At 39.3% G+C, this 17,500-nt stretch overlaps 1 protein-coding gene across 1 annotated transcript in view; it reads right to left on the bottom strand.

Moving 5' to 3' along the window:
• LOC137974825 (dynein axonemal heavy chain 10-like) overlaps positions 1-16,235 on the bottom strand; it is a 68,502-nt gene extending 52,267 nt beyond the window's left edge. The window contains exons 1-16 of the mRNA XM_068821817.1: positions 16,145-16,235; positions 15,449-15,817; positions 13,446-13,738; positions 11,916-12,931; positions 10,679-10,994; positions 9,130-9,378; positions 8,338-8,514; positions 7,499-7,727; positions 7,062-7,189; positions 5,955-6,041; positions 4,370-4,483; positions 4,123-4,263; positions 3,261-3,449; positions 2,136-2,296; positions 769-1,000; positions 1-6 (exon numbers count right to left, since the gene is read on the bottom strand). The exon at positions 1-6 is cut by the window's left edge and continues 84 nt beyond it. Coding sequence (XP_068677918.1) covers positions 1-6; positions 769-1,000; positions 2,136-2,296; positions 3,261-3,449; positions 4,123-4,263; positions 4,370-4,483; positions 5,955-6,041; positions 7,062-7,189; positions 7,499-7,727; positions 8,338-8,514; positions 9,130-9,378; positions 10,679-10,994; positions 11,916-12,931; positions 13,446-13,738; positions 15,449-15,662 — 3,552 coding nt within the window. The 5' untranslated portion in view covers positions 15,663-15,817; positions 16,145-16,235. The remainder of the gene's footprint in view (positions 7-768; positions 1,001-2,135; positions 2,297-3,260; positions 3,450-4,122; positions 4,264-4,369; positions 4,484-5,954; positions 6,042-7,061; positions 7,190-7,498; positions 7,728-8,337; positions 8,515-9,129; positions 9,379-10,678; positions 10,995-11,915; positions 12,932-13,445; positions 13,739-15,448; positions 15,818-16,144) is intronic.
• Between the last annotated feature and the right edge of the window lie 1,265 nt (positions 16,236-17,500).

Genomic DNA, 17,500 nt, shown 5'->3' with positions numbered 1-17,500 from the left:
GTTACTCTAAAATACAATAAAGAGAAAATACTTCCACCTAAGATACACATCAGAAAAAAGTGGCTAGCCTGGCATGGATGTGTACAGTTGTGTATAAGTCGAGGGAATTTGGCATGTGCTGTAGATGTAACACATACAGTGGCTGAGCACAACAGATGGTGCAGTGTGCTCCAGATAGATCGATCAAGGCAGGAGAGGAGAAGATGTATTACTCTAGCCTGGCTCAGCAAAAGAGAGCATGATGCAAGGCATACTATGGCAAATCAACCTAGTAATCATCAACACCTGTATCCCAGAGTTGAGGCCATTCTAGCCGTGTTTATTGTCACCTCAAAACCAGTCAACTAGGACACATCATTCATAGTCAACACAGACTGATGTGTGGCCTACTGAGTGAATATGCAAGAGGTGGCAACTTTTATCAAGTGATGCAAAAAGGCCAAAGAATCTCCTTTGCATGAAAATTGACAGATTTTTGGTATTACCAACCCAGTATGAAGGAGTTCAAGCAGTGAAATGATTGTCAGGAATGCAGCAGCAGACAGAACTTAACCATTATTATTTTTCCATACTGATGTGTGCATAACTTGAAATATGATGCATGTAACAGGTTTTAAGAGAACTACTAAAGTAAGAGAGATGCGAGAGGCACAACAGTGAGCAACACCACCTTGTTCAAGTCAATAACCAGTGTAAACACACTTAATTGTGCACAAACTGTTTGTTTAGAGCACAGCAGTTTAGTGTTTTTACAATACATGGACCAACCTTATCAAGTTTCCACAGAGGCCTGTATCTACGCCAACGTGTCAAGTACTTGTTAAGCATACCAAGAGAATTCTGCACACTCTTAGACACTGTAGTCACCAAGTCTATGATGACTGGATTGGAAGAGATATCTGTAAAGAAACTGAACACTACCGGTTCATCTTCACCTTCAGCATGCTGGGGAGGAGTCTCAATACATGTGCCATGCATCCAACGAACAAACAGCCTTGTCCTGTCACAGAAAAAACAATAGAATATGATAACATTTATGACAGTATTAATAATGCACCCTTTTTGTGTATTACATTCAAACAGACAGCACATCATTCTATTGTAAAGAAGACCAAGACACCTGTAGATCTTTTCCCTCTACTCTTTGCTAACAGGGTGCAAAGTGAAGCTATGATCCTAGCAGTTATGAATGCAATTTTAGGGTTTAGGGTTGGAGCAACGGTGTGACACTCTAACCAACTGAGCAATATGAAGCCACCGATGTTGGGAGCTGGTCAATTTTGGGTTTAAATGTTCCCGTAATGAGTGAATCAACGATGAAACAATCTACAAAATGAATCTGTATATTGAACTGCAGATATGACATCAAGTGAAGCTATGATCCTCAAAGTTATCATTTCATTGTTGATTCACTCATCAAAGGAATATTTAAACCCACAAATGACCAGCTCCTAACATCAGTGGCTTTAAACATGTAGCTCAGTTGGTTAGAGCATTGCACCCCGTTGAGGTCCTAAATTTTTCAGGCTCCTGCACGCAATTGCTAAAATTGTGTTCATAACTGCGAGGATCATAGCTTCACTTGATTTCACATCCACAGCTCAATATGTGATGTATTTCTTTTATTGTTTCATCGTTGTGTTAATTTATTAGCTAACCCCTTGGACTTTTCAAGACTACATGTAATTGACCATGCTGTGTGGTGGGGTTTGACCTTACTGCTTCTTATGCATTATACAATCACTTAGGAAATAGTAGATGCCCCTGTCTAGAACACCAGAGGCTATGTTTCCTTACTCTTACACCAAATGAGTTTTTTAACATCCCACATAGTTTTCAATGAAAGACAAGTGGTGAGACAGGGTATGTTGTTTATTGTCTTTACGATATTTGAAGAGGCCAGACGTTCATCCAGTTGAGGATCTAAAAGTTTAATAACCTCATGCACAGTCCTCCTGTACACTTTCCCTTCAAGCTCATGAAAAACGTTCTAGTGTTTAAAGACCAGACCTTTACTGTAACGTCTGGGAGCTAGCTGAGTTTAACCAAAATAATTAATTATGCAATTATTACTATTGGGCTGGGCCAGCCCTCCAGTAATAAAGAACAATTGGTTTGCATTCAAGTATTCTTACCCCTCCACCATATCTCTTACTGACTGCATAATAAGCTTGTAAATCTCATTTGCTGGAGGAGACAATACTATCTCAGGTGCAGACAGTACTGTTTCTATCTGGAACAATGGCTGACGAGCATGAAGATGCTGATTGAACTGTTGCAGGTTCTTGGTCACCATCTGAGAACAATTTTATTGAGAGACTGTAAATAAGGTTGAGCTGACTGTCAGTCAATGGGTAACTATAATCTTAATAGTCAAAAGTTCTTGAAACTCCTATTTTTACCCTTTTCCTATCATGTTAATGATTTAGGCAGTCTTTTAGTGCAAACAACTTGCCACTGCCGGTGCTAGCAGAGGCAAAAGGAAAGGAAAGGAACTTTATTTATTAAGAGTCTAGTCGTTCTAGTGCTGGAGCACTATAAATTGGGGACACTGTAACAATTAACACAACAAGTCAAATTTTGGTTTTTGAAGAGAGGGGAAACCGGAGTACCCGGAGAAAACCTCTCAGTGCAGAGTAGCTATAGAGAACCAACAAACTCAACCCACATATGACGCCGAGTCAAGGAATCGAACCTGGGTCACATTGGTGGGAGGCGAGTGCTCTCACCACTGCGCCATCCCTGCACGGCCTCTTTTCTTTAGTGTTCGCCGGGCTGATTGGTACAGGAAAAGATCAGACCTCTGCCAAAGATCGAAACTGACTGTACTGCACATGCACTGTGGTTACTGAACCTTCACATGATACTTCATCTTGTGTGGGCTTACTTAACAACAGCAGAATTACTGTAAAGGAATGCATGGGGCACAGCGGGCTCAAGTCACAGTCAGCAAACATAGTATTACATGTATCATGGAGCATGCGGTTTGAACACTGCAGTCCAAGGTTGTGGGTCACGGCAGTTGGATCAAAGTGAGTTGCCAGACTCCTTAATTTGCATGCTACAAAAACACAGAGAAAGTCTAGGAACAAATTTCAGAAGATAATAATTCAAGCAGTCTTTAAATTCTCCGAACGTTCCCCTGCACACTAAAAAATAGGGAAATATAGGAAAAAATAGGAACTTGACACCCTGCATTATATGTATTCACTAATTCTATCTGTATGCCTAAACAAATTAATACCATGTGAATGCCTTACCTTGTTGAGTGCTTCATAAACAGCATTCTCCCAGTATGCATAATATGGCTGCAGTTTGGCTGATCTGCCAGTGTTAGTGTGAACAACAAGTCCTTCCATCTTTGTCAACAATGGACCAATTGCCCGGTATTTTCTGGCCAAATTGTCAAGCTCAAGAGCTCGTGCCTTCTCAAGGTATTCAAAGAATTCCTACAAGTAGATAAAATAAGAAGTTGAGACAATAGGTATTAAAACTAAAACATGTAAATGTAACCATCTGCAATTAGATGTGAACTCAGCTCCCGTTCCATAACTGTCTCCAGTTTATTAACCTATTACTAATCGCATCACAAAGGAAACTAGCCGAGTGAGAGGGCCGTACTGGTAAATATTGGCCCAAGGTCATGGCAGTATGGACTGAGCACAGCAACGTCCAGACAAAAACGACTGAGGGCCAATATTTACCAACTTATGGTGCTAATCAAGTGAGGTTAGTAAACTGTTTATTACATGTATGTACCGCCTTATAGCATCATTTCTTTAAGTGATCAGACACTTCTCTGCTTGGTGAATATTCGTAATCTTTGTCTTCCATCAGCGAACTTTGAACAGTAACCTTTTAAATGTAAAACTAAATTCGACTTGCTATAATATTATTGTACTGTTGCAATGAAAAAATTAGATTATAGCACTTTTAAGAAAAATTTTGTGTTCCGCTAAACTTGAATTTCCCGGGACAAAGAAGAAACAGGGAAACGGATTGTTTCCCTTGTAATGCTCCATACTGTAAAAATCCTGACCAAAAACCAGCCAATCAGAGTGCTCCATTTAGCCTGAGAATTGCTTGCTACATAATAATGATGATTATCACCCACAAACTGACCTTAGCATCAGGTAGTGTGTCTCCCATCTTGGGTGGTGGGTGTTTAAACAACACTGTCTTCTCAATCATCTCAAGTCGGCTGTTGATGTCTTTGGCATTCTTCTGAATTTGATTCACAAGTGATTCAAACTTGCCAATTGCCTGTCAGTGTAATCGTAACACAGATCAGCTTCTGGACACATGCATTTTTAGAGACTAGCAATAGGCTGGAAAAACACTGTTCCTTCAATAAGAACACAATGTTCACCTGTCCACATCTTGATATGTAGTCACTAATTCCCAAAGAGTTCCAGTTTAATCTCTTTGCTCCTGGTTTAAGGACCCGTTTTAATTCCTTGATATGGTCTTCAAGAAGTTGGGTCTATAACATAACATTAAAATGTTGTTAATGCTTCCATCCCTGAGGGTTGTCCTCAGTGACAAGTAAAATCCCTGATAATAATAAACTTTATTGCTGCCGCAGTGACTGAACCTGAAGCCAACAAACAAGGAGAGAAGAACACATTTTTCTAAGGAGCAAGGAACTGTGGTTATGTACGAATGGAGGAATTAAGATGCAGGGTATGATCTTGTTGATCCTACTCTGTTTTTAATTTCGCTTCTCACATCCTCAAACTATAGATAGTTTACACTGGCATGCAACAAAAAAAATAAATTGGAAATCATTCAATGAAAAAGGCCAAGAACTTGGAATGTTGTAGGAAACAAAATCTTTTAACCACCTCTCCAATTCTCAAGTTTGTGAGGTCTGTTCCTGAGTTATTTGTCGAGGCACTTCACACAACCTCATAGAGTTTTGCATGGAGACGCCATGTGATCAACCAATATGGTGGCCGGTAAACAACAAAAACATCTGGATTTCAATTTGCAATGAAAGCGCTTACTTTTCACTCCCGAGATAAAATGCATGTGTATGAACACATCTCTTAACATACTTGAAAGGCTTAAACTGCTTTAAATCATGGTGTCACGCAAGGTGACAACGTGTAAATTCAAAATGCTGTACAAACAAAATACATCACAGACTGAACTGAAAACTTGAAAAAAGATTTATTTCTAGTTCATTTTACCACTCCTTTAATTAATTCAAAAGACATTGCAATTTGATGACGTCACTGTGAAAAACATAATTATTATGTTGTTTTCTTTCTTCTCTCAACTCTCGAGTGGGGTCCAGAAGGAGGTTCAGTTGGGGGTCCAGTTTGGGGGTCCACGTTTTATACCATCCCTGCTCAAGACCTATTAAAATATCCCTTCAGTTCCACGCACAAACCGTCATTAAATTCCCTCAAGCATAATTGAACATCTCCCTTCCCCTCGGCAGCATTTCTACCATTTAGCTAAACTAGCCTTAATTATATTTAAAGTGTCAAGTGCCTTTACATGTAGCACTCAATAAAGCACTAATTGGGGACACTGTACGGAAGTTAAATCAAATCAACACATACGTGTATCAAATTAAAGATTCACTTGGTTTCTGAGGAGAAGGGAAAACCCACATTTAATAGTCAGAGTATTAAAAATCTATAAAAGGCCATTAAAAGGGAAAATAATCAAGTTTTCTAAGCCAGTAAAGCTCCTGAATACTGTGCAAGGTCAAAGCCTGAAGCACCAGACAGACCACTGCTTTAATAATCTGCCCAACATGAGTCTGCAAGCTGGTGATGGCCTTGGGGAGGAGGTATTCTGTGGGCTAATTATTCCAGTGCTAGCTACTGTAAGTGTCATTTCACAACATTTAAATTCCGTCCTTATTTCAAATCTCCTTTCAGTAACAAGAAGAAGAAAAATAACGCGAATGGACATATCTGTTATCTTTGTCAAAAGCTTACCTCTGCTACATTGAGACTTCCAAGCACAGAGTGATATCGATCCAACATCAACCTCAGACCATCCACATATTTAATGAACTTCTCTTCCTGCATGGCAAAGTACACTACCATAAACCACAGCAAACTAATACTAACAGTAACTGTATTATGTATCGTAAGACCATAAAAGTTACCACACAATACTAGTTGCATGCCTTGGCCTGAAACTCTACAGCAAAGTTGGTATGCAAATCTTGCAAATTTTCTCATTTTTTTATCTGTCCAGCCGGCCAGAGAAAGCAAGGCCACCCACCCAAGTGTTACAAGGACACTGTGAAGGGGAACCTTCTTTGGTGCGGCATTCAGCCGAAACAACTTGAGACTGCAGCTTGCGACAGAAGCCACTGGTGCTCACTAACCCACACTGCCTCCATCAGTTTCGAGGACAATCACTGTCAAAGAGTCAAGCCAGCTTATGAACGTCACTACAGAGCACCCTTTGTTGACATCTCAATAACGGAATTCCAGTGCCCCACCTGTTCTAGACTCTGCGCTTCCAGACTGGGTTTGCAGAGCCAGGATTCACAGATAATCACACAATACAGTCTTTTTCAGACGCCAAGGACAACCACCATCTGTCATTCTTACTTTACATAAACAGCTATCAACAATGAAAATTTCTTCTGACAACCGTGACCACATATTATTATTAGCTGACAGAAAATGCTGAATTGTAATTTGTTAGAAAAATTAATCATATAAAGTTGCATCAAATTTAAGCGGGTTGGGGTGAAAAGTTACATGTAGCAAAGTTATCTACTTTTATTAAATTTTCAACCTTGGATATTGCTTTTCTAGCTTTCTGATTGGTTCACTCAATCTGAAAACTGATTGGCCTTAATTTTCAAGTGTGGAAGCATTCAGAATTTAATGAAAATTTACAATAAAGTTCACAGTTACTTGCGAAAATACATTGTTCGTGGTTAAAATTAATAAAACAATTATTATTCCATTCGCACTTGTTGGATATGAGACTGGTTATAGCCAACTCAATGCTACACTTCTTGTTGGCTATTTACCATCTCATATCCAACACACGCCCATGGAATAATACATTAATTAGCATACCTGTAGTGCAACATTTCTTGCAAGTTCAGGGACCTGAAATCCAAGCTGCTCCAAGTATTTTGTCTCACTGATGATCATCCCTAACTCTGGAGCAAAATCAGCCACATACTGCAAGTTGGGGTATGAGACTGAAATAAGAACCAACCAGATGATTGCAACCAGTGGTTTGAAAATAGGGTATTTTCAAAGAGTTGGATGGTTAAAAAAATCTGTGATAAGATTTAAACCATCAAGATGATAACTAAATAATGCATGTAACCAAAACCAATAGGTTGTACGGGTGAAACCCTGACTGTGCTACCTTTAATGCTTTGAACGTTACTTTTGACCTGAAGATCTTTGGAGACTCAACGGCAACAGCCGCTACTTGACCCCAATCAGGTTCCATTGATGTGGTTACCATGAATGCCTTTGCGACATTCATCTGGATATCTCACCTTGTGATTGTAAAGCTGCTGCCAACAAGCTGCCTGATGCTTCTTCAGAGTTAGTTCCTTCCTCAACAACACTCCTATGTGTTGTAGCAGAGCTAGTTGATGGTTTTGAAAGTAAGTTCTTTTTCAGATAAATCAACAGATTGGCTTCAACTTGTTCTTTCCATGCCTCATATTTTCTGTCTTCATACTCTTTCATTTGTCGTGCTACACCAAGGTACTTTTTACTGGCCTGTTAAAGAAAGAGTGAGGGGCTAGGAACCAAGTTACCAAAACTTTGACCAAGAAAGGAGAGACATTGCACTTATAATGCTTTACTATTAACAAAAATAAATCAAGATAAATTTTATTGTCCATTTATTGACTGATTAAAATGTACTTGCATTATTCCCTTTTAAAGGGTATGTTACATGTTTTTAAAAATTTTACATTATTTTACAATGTACATTCAATGTATAGGCAAAAATCTTTTATAGCATGAACATGGTTATCTGAGCATCCACTAAACTGCTGAGAAAAGAGATTTAATTAAACAGTCACAGAACTCACTTGTATGCAAAAAATTATGGTCATAATGATTTTAACTTACATGTACATGTAAATGGCCAGCTAAAGTCATTTGAGGGCTGTATTACATGTATATTGAACGTTAGGAAATGTTTTGAATTCACAATTTTATCCTTGTTTAGTAGAATTTAATTTAGACCTACATTGAATAGAAAAACAGTATTTTGCCATGATTTTAGTGTGCTAGTTTGAACAGTCATTTAAAATAAACGACTTAATTGTTACCTTAAAAAATCTACTTCATGTGCTCTTGAGAGTACTAACTTCATTCTTACCAGTCTTCCTTGCTCTGAGTTCAGCATGTCTTCCATCTCTTGAAATCTAAGGATGGTGTGCTTAATGCGCAGGAAGAGAGAACGCTCCCAGCTAATGGCTCCAGCAACTGGAGGCTGATTCTTGAAGATTGGTGGCTTATCAGCACTGGCTTTGAACAGTGTGTACATGGCATCCACCTGACACAAATTAGGCAAAATCTCAACTCAACACTCAGACCTCAACACTTGTACAGAGCATGTAAATCACACATGTGTGTGATTAGGTGCAGGGAATTGGGAGGGGGAGGGCCGAGAAGGCATGTTCTTACTTCGCTGGACTGGGCCCAGGTCCCAGTTGTTCTAGGGCTGGATAGTGCTTAATCTACTGGATAAATTACTATCCACTGGTCCAGGATAACTCAATTGGAAGGGTTTAGGGTTAGGGTTATTGTGATGGATAGCATTAGCCACCTTTTGAATAACAAAGGCCAGGACACGATCCTTGCAATACAGGCCAGCATGAGACACACCCTTAGGTGCCATGGCCCCTCACCCGGTGGTCTATGCAGATGGGTAATTTATCCAAGCCTAGTGCCAGTACATTGCCTGCCCCCTTATTTAAGCCCAATAATTTGTGTCTGTTGTCTTTTACTGAGTGTGCACCTGAGCATAGATTTCATTTTTACTTCAATCCTTGAATTGTATTTTTGTGTGGCAACTAAATAAATAAGCAAGTAAATGAGTGGATCACTTCCAGTTTAGACCATAAATTATAATTATTATCATCATCATCATCATGACTCACGGCTTTACCTCTTTTCCAAATTGGACCAAGATGTCATTAAACTTCTTCATCATTTGTGAGTTGATAGCTTCTCGAGATCTGATATGTCTGAAGTTCAAAAGCATATCAAAGGCTCCTTCAGCTGATCTCAGTGTCTTGAATGAGTCATCAATGAAGTGTCTGGCTTCATTTTCAATGGCTGTTACCTCCCTATGAAACCAGTCCATTACATTGCGCCAGCTTGCTGCATGCCGCAAACTGAAGACATCAAATCCAACCTTAATGAGGAAAAATTCACAAAGAATGCTCTTACAGTACATGCAAGATCTCTCTGGTCAGCTGAAATAATTTTTACTAAGAAGTATATTTGTACTAACATTTCCAATATTAGGTACACCTAAGAAAAGACAAAATTATTCAATGAAATTTAAAGGTCCCTTACATGACTGACTCTGCTAATAATATTGGACTCATGGAGGCTTGTAGCCTTATCAACTCTAGCTTAATATTAGTACTCCTAAGGCAACATTTACTACACTGTAGCCTGTTCAGTCGCTAGACTAATTATACTCAGGTATGGCTAATTGTCCACTGGAGTTGCACTCAGTCTGTTGTTTCTCAGAGTGAGCCCTGTGGTGTTAAGGTATTTGCCACCCCTCCCAGCCCCAATACACTAGTCATGAGTCCCTTGTAATTGGTAATGGATTGCCTGACAGGCAAGTCCTCTGGCTTTGCATGGTGGGTCATGACTGCCAGCCATGGGGACATTACTAATACATCTATGGCCTGGAGGGTTGGCCTCAGTAAAAAGCCCTTTAACAGTTCACATATTCGACCTACTTTCTTATGATGCACTTGTTAAATTTTACACATCTCACCATACTGTAAGTTAGATGGCCCACCTGTTTTTTAGTTCAGTTTTATGGTCACATAATGAATTAAATTTATGTGAGATGTGTGGCTAAAAAAAAGTAGTATCTCTAGATCTTTAAATCAAGCAACAAAAACAAGCCAAGTAAATGGGAGCACCCAACCATAATATAATCTTCGGTAAAATATTTGTTCGGGGGAGTTAAACTGTTGTATGAATTTCGGTTCTACTTTCAACTTGCCAAGCAGCTACAGATTTCTTTATTGAAACATCACCCAAAAGATATGCAACCAGGGAAAAATAGTCCCTTTTGTTTTTGGAAGGGATATTTTTGCAATTTTTAGCACAATGAAAAGGTCACCTACAGTAGCTGCAGTTTCGGATGAGCAAATGGTTCGGCTGTAAGTTCTTAAAAGGTAACGTTCAGGTACCAATTTCTGAAATGAAGAACTTTTGGACACTTTAATTTTCAGCTAAGATATCCGAATAGATCAAATTACTCTAGGTGATAAAAACATCTCTTTAGACAGTCTTTATACATTGTAAGGAGCCTAGAAATTTCTCAAAGACTTTTGGATTAATTGATTAATTAATGCTTGTTGGGTGCCCTTAATTAAAGGACTGAAGTGTAGAATACCTCTCGCTAAATTGGACAATCACGGCATGTGTACTATCTGAGAGACATTAATTTTAAAACACCCACTTACATTTTCAATGGGCTTTACAAGTCCATCAACCCTCTTTAAAACATCTTCAATGCGTTTTGGATCCCCTGTCACTGCCTTCAGCTCAGGTCCAAAGATGTTATAGAACTCTTCCATGACTGTTGCTACCTCTTTTAAATCCTCACAAATAGAAGCCATGTGATCTGTCCTCTCAAACAAACGCTTCCTATCGAACTCCCATCTAGCATCACGTCCGGAAGCTTCTATCTTGGCTCGCACATCAAAATAGGATTCTTTCCATGTTTCCAGAGTCTTTTTGGCTTCTGTTGTCTTTTGTTTCATAAGGTAATGTGGCTCCCTGAAAATAAAACGCCTAAGATTCACTATTTGCCTAATAGTTAATTTTCTTGTTTCTGTAAAATAAAATTTTCCCTTAAAATTTATTTTTGCAAGTATCTTGGAGAATAAAAAGCGAGGGTTTCAATTCAAATATAAGGCAAACAATAGCCACTAAAATGTCAGTGACGCAATAAATTATTTATCCCTGCCAATTCTTTTTTTGTTTTCTGTGTTATCACTAATATTGAAAGCCGTTTTAATCCGTAATCTTTCATTTTACATGGTTACGGTACACAAATTAAAGTCTCCAATTGCATGTTATTGTTATATTATTAATCAGGGATGTCAAAAAGGGCCGGTAGCCCTTCAATAGGCCTTTCCACATTCTGCTAGAAATTATGCTCCAAAAGTACTATTATTCTTGAATTATGCTTCAGTCTGTATAAATCAATATTCCTGGGTTCAAAATATTCAAACATGAAAAATGAGGTCCATTATTTCGCCCATCTAGGGTGAGGCTAAACCAACTAAGCTCTTATTATTCAACACATTGTTGATCAACAAATGTTGAACTGACTGTGTCACCAGCTTAACTTTTAAAATATCTTATGTTCCAAAAGTGATTAAAAACATGTAATTTTTCAAGTGTAAAATAATCTTTTGAAGCTACCTCTTTTTGTCTGATCCATGAGATGTTGTAAGTTATTTTTCGACTGGAATTAAATTTCTTTTAATTCTGTTGACAAGCAAACTTAACATTGTATAAAGTTTACAAATTGCTCAATTTATCGTATCTCAGAGTAGTAAAATACTATTTATTGAACATACACACATACATGTCAGTGTGAGATAATTCTCATGAGTGTGACATCTTTTGTTACACAAGAACATGATAATCCTTAGGTTTTAAAGGCGCTTCATACTTTAGTGAAATACTTACTTAAAAATAGTGCGTACGTTGACAATTTTTGCAACTCTTTCACTGAGCTCCCAAGCAATCCTTTCCATCAAAGGTACCATTCTTTCATCTCTGTTGTAATGCCGTGATATTATCCACACCATTCTCAAAGCATTCATCATTGAAGGAATTGTTTCTAGGACAATGTTGAAACTAGCACCATGAGCCAGATTCTTAAAATGCCTCTCAAGGGTTGATAGAAATCTAACATTGTCCTTCGCCTCGATGTAGAATTTTGTTAGCTCTGCTCTGTGATACTCAAAGCTGGCAAGAAAGTCCGAGTGGACATTGGTCAAGACGGCAACCACTTTATTCACTGTTGGCAGTTTCAGCTGTTCGGTGATAGCACTCAGTGTGGCATTTCTCTCCCTCCAAAAATCAATCTCTGCCAAAGGTCCATTTCCTTGTGGTCTCTTTTTTGACTGGGCTTCCAGTGCAGACGAAATCGTTAATTCCCAATTGTGCAAAGTTTCCTCTAACATGGAAACCATTTCAGCATCTTTGGCTATCTCTGCTATGTTATCTCCTAAAACAACATCTGGCATTTCCAGACGAATATCACCTTCCAACTGGTGAATGGTGCGACTAATATGGGATGAAAATTTCTGCATGTTCATTAAAAACTCATCTCGTAATATGACTCTTGAGTGGCTTTCTTCTGAGCCTTGCTCATGTCCTGAGTCACCAGTATAGACACTGCTCTTGCGGCGACTTCCGCTATCTGACAAACCCTCATTTCTCTGGCCATTATGCGACAAAAGAGGCATGTACATCAGCATCAACAAATGCTCAAGCATTTGCAATGAGGGCCCATTATGTGAGCCAAACTCAAATAGAGGAGGGAGCATCTCCTCTGCCTCCTCAAGTGTGGATGGAAGTGGGATAGGACCAGCTGTGTTCCGGACAAAGTAAAATGCATTGTCATCAGCATAGTCATCAGGTAGATTCCCATAACAGACATACATTACTGTCCGTATCACCTTCTGAATGATGATTTTCTGCAACGAAAAAAGAATTTCAAACAGACCTTAATGATGAAAATTCTCTTGACTTTCTGTGCACAAATTAAACAAGCCCGTTGAGGAGATGGTATTCAAACTCTACAGGATGGTATAAACTCTCCTCAGCCTCAGCCCCAGATCTGGGGCTTTAGAGAGGATTAAAACGTTCCAATGACTGTGCAGGCCTGTATTCCTCCCAACACATCGTGAAATGATTATTATCATATTTCATTGGTGTTTATATAATAAATAGAATATTACATGGCCACTTGGAGATGCGAAATTTCTCTTCTCATGTTAAAAAATATTTCACTCATTCACTGCACTCACTTGTGAAATATTTTTCAACACTCAAAGAGAAATTTCGTATCTCTGAACAGCCACGTAATATCCTCTATTTTGTTTCAGTGAGTTGCCTCAGTTCTTCCCACCATCCAAATTACGTGAAGAGGTGATATACTGTGCATACATAATAATTATGTAAATCATGAAGTGTAAAGAAGAGACTTACTGTCCTGGGTAGGGGAGGAGTAGATTGATGCTCTTCTCCTTCTTCTGCACCACTCTCTGCACCCTCAACTGGAGCTGAAACAGTCTCCTCACCAGTTTCTGGATTAGTTTGTGGTGCTTCCGTGGCCTGAGATCCTTCCCTAATAGACGATGCTTCCTCCGCAGCTCTAGAGTTTGGAGAAGGAACCCTCTCCATTACTAGATCATCTCCCTCAGCAGCTGCTTCAGCACCATTATTTGATGTCTTTTCACCATCTTCATCTCCACTAGCTGATAATTCTGGCAACTCTGGCTCTAAAAGAAACAACAAATTACTGCTAAAACACATTTTTTTGTCACTATTATTACCCATGGACTCCTAGGAGCGAGACTTAAGGAGGCTGGAAATGGTTTTAGCCGCTTGCTTGCGTGTAGCCATGAGTACACACGCAAGAAATAAGAAACACGTGTCAGCTGATTGAATCAAATTTTTATCAAAAGTAGCATGCGCAACACAACGGAAGTGAAAATATGGCGCAAAATCATGTGAACTGGAAATAAAATCTCCGGAAAAAAATTGTCTTATTGCCTATCTTCATTTTTTGCATTCAGGAACCATTCATGATGGCCCTTCAAATAAAAAAAGGGCTTTGGGGAAAGTTATCTAGTACAATTTTCTGTCAACTATGAAACACCTTTTTCAATGTATCTTAAATTCAACTGGGTAACTTTTTGTCAAACTCGCTAAGAAGTTAAAGAGCTTGCTAACAAAGACATAAAAATGGTAAGTCACCAGATAATTTTCAAAAATTGAAATTTAGAGGGCCTTTTTGTGGACCTGGCGTGTTGCCATGGTAACCGATATGCCGTCATAACTACCCTTAAAGTATTACTCAACAATAGAGTTGCAAAGATATTTATAGTTTGCCTACACTATGAAATATCCTTCTTTGGTATCTTTCATCGTTTCACAAACACTATTTAGCAAGGAAAACTCTTTCGAGCCCTCTGAACAGATTTTACTCTGTCTAAATGCCAGACAATTATTTTTACTTATCAACTGGGAGCATCCTGGGGTGCCTGTGGAGTGAATGGGTTAAGAAAGCAGTTCCAAAGTCTCCAGGATTTTTAATGCCCAAAGCAACTATCAAATCATGCCTTTCTCACCCAAACGTCAAAAAGTAGGCAAAATGCATGTTGAGATAATATGCACAATGATGCACATTGACCGCAGGTAGAGAATTGTGCTTCCACTTAATGGCATACATGTAGCAACAAGCAGTGTGTCAAGGTTACATCTGAATTCCATGACACCTATTTACATCACTGTCATTAATAAGCACTAGTACTGTATTAGTTGACACCACAGGTTCTCCCAGTGTCAAGAGTTATTTGACGTATGACACTGTTTCTTTAATACACCAAAAAGGAATTAACAAAACCTCAGTGAAAACAATGGTTTTGCTTCAAGTCAGTTGCTATGACTGTCTGAATAATGCTTTGAATATCAAGTTTCATGGCTTATGATGAATGCTCTAATTTCAGCAAATATCTCATATTTGATAACTCACAACATATCTTTATTGCTCATCCTATAATCTACTGTATAAAAAAACAAACACATTAACAATAACTTGTAAAATCTAACTTCCCTGCTAGCAGCAGAGAGTATTAAGAATTTCAAGACAAACTGCAGGAAACACAATAATTTCTCTCCTAATTTTGCATGCTTTTACTTCATCAGTAACGACGCCTGACTGGCATGCATTTGAATTTGGTCTACTGTGTTTAAACCAGGTCATGAAGTGACGTTCCGCCAATATTCTAAGCTGGTTCATTAAAGTACAATTGACTCGAAGTTACGTTGAAGCATTTCCACAATGACAAACCGCGGTCGCACAGTCGACTGTGCAATTCCATAGCTGAGGCTTTGTCTAATGTCAACATGACAACAGAGTCAGAACTTCTTAATGAATTTTAGATAGTAACCAATTACTAAGTCTAACGTAGATTTTAACTAGATACCTGCTTCCACTTCGATTTCTTCTTCCTCCTCCCTTAGCATGGAGTAAAATATCATAGTGCATCCTTCCTTTGGAGTTTCATTCAGAAACTTTAGTATTTCGTTTTCGTATTTCCCGTCTTCTCGTGCAAGCAAGTCATCGAAAACCTCTGGATCGCTGATCCCCAGTCCTAGATAGATCTTGTTTCTCATCCATTCTATACGAGTGTCATCCATACTGACGATATAAAAGTGAGCTCTGATACCTTTTTGTGTTTGTAGACCTTAATGGAGATGGTTATTCCACAAATTCAGCTCAGATTGCTTTACAAGCAATCTTTCGTCTTTGAACAGTTTACGAGCGGCGCCATCTTTGACTTTTTGAGTAGTTGCTATGACAACAAAACGTTATGAAAATTGGTGGGAAATCAATCGACCACGACAAAATGCTCCCAAGAAAGTAAATAGTTTGAGCAAAAGCCGATACAACGTTTTAGTGGTGTACCGGAGGTTCCCCATTGACGAGTAAAATCGTCTGTCGTTAGACAGAGTAAAATACTAAGTCTGGCCGGTTTAGGCCGGTTTGGGTGTTAAAGGGGTTATTGACTTAATAAGTACACTACTAAAATCAAATCTACGTTGTATCGGCTCTTGCTCAAAAGATTTAGTTTCTCAACTTGTAATTACGCCGATCAGATCAAGCCACTAATCCAACGTACACCGACAGGAAGATTGTCCACAGTTGCTTGCTTCAAAACTCCCAAGAAAGGAATTTATCACCCCTAGCCTGCGTAGCAGGCGGTTTGGAGAGGAAGCTTCTTTCCACCCGGGTTGACTGAGTGATCGTTTGAATGTAAATGGCCACACGAAAACCAAGCGAAGTGGGAGGGGGCGAGGAGAAGGAGCGAGCTCACTCCTTCTCCTCGGCCCCTCCCCTATCGAACCCCCTATCGCGTTTTCTTCTGACTTCGGTCCAGGTTTCGCGCGGCCATATTCAAAGTCAACCCAATCTCCCGCAATCTCCCGCCTAAATAGGGAGCCTAAGACGCGGACGGCAACCGGAAGAGGACATTTCTCGTGCCAGGACAGTGGTGTCTCCTAGATTTTTATACTAATCATCTCTAATGGAGAAAAGATAGGAATGTAAATGTAGTAGTGTCAAAACAAGATAAAAGGGAAAGCAGCTCACTTCCGGTTGCCGTCCGCGTCTCAAAAACGCGCGTGCTTAAGCTCCTTAATGTATACACTCTACAAAACTGAAGCATGTTAATGTCGAGTGTCTAGATTTTCATTTCAATATCATCGCAGGTGCACTTGGGGATTCCAGCAGAAAAAAGTTGCATTCCCGGACAGGATTTGAACCCAGAGCACTCGCTTTGAAGGAACTGTTTTTATCCACTTAAACAGGAACCCATGATCCGGAGCCTACAGCTCCCATACTGGGCCTATGTAACGGCATTTTTACAGACCGATCTATTTTTAGACTATCTTTTCCGGTAAAAACAAAGGCAGTTCCGGTTCGGTGACCCTATGACGTCAGCTTAATTTCTTGTAATTGGTCATCGGGCTCCTGTGGGAGTCTCATTCGCGGGAAATTCAATCTAAAAATAAATCGGTCTGTGAAAACGCCGTTACACGAACACAGTAGAGTTGTGGGCTCCGGGTCATGGGTTCCTGACTTAAACTACTAAAGCTCAACTGGATCACAATTGTACCGATTATTTACCATTGCTAAGTATAGTGGTTAACCTAGTGCTTGATTTTTACATAGCCTGTTCCACTGCGTGGGAAAAGCGAGTGGGGCTTCCCTACCTCGCCTCAACCCAAGTCCCCACTCATTTTTCGAAAGCATTTTTTTCTCTTTCCCTACCATTCGAGAGCCTGGAACAGGCTAGATTTTACAATAGTTAGCTTTCTCTTGAGGTTTGGTAACCGACATTTTCTTGGGTCATAATACATGTTTACAGCGGCAGCGGCATATTAAAAACTAATAATGTTCTGGCAGTTAGCGACGTTTGTAGTCTAGTGGTTAAGTGAAAGGGTTCGTTATTAGTCGAACATTCCCGGGATCGTGT

This window comes from Montipora foliosa, chromosome 11, assembly GCF_036669935.1.
Source record: "Montipora foliosa isolate CH-2021 chromosome 11, ASM3666993v2, whole genome shotgun sequence".
Lineage (NCBI taxonomy): Eukaryota > Metazoa > Cnidaria > Anthozoa > Scleractinia > Acroporidae > Montipora > Montipora foliosa.
Note: the sequence above shows the minus strand (reverse complement) of the source record. Positions and strands in the feature narration are given on the sequence as shown.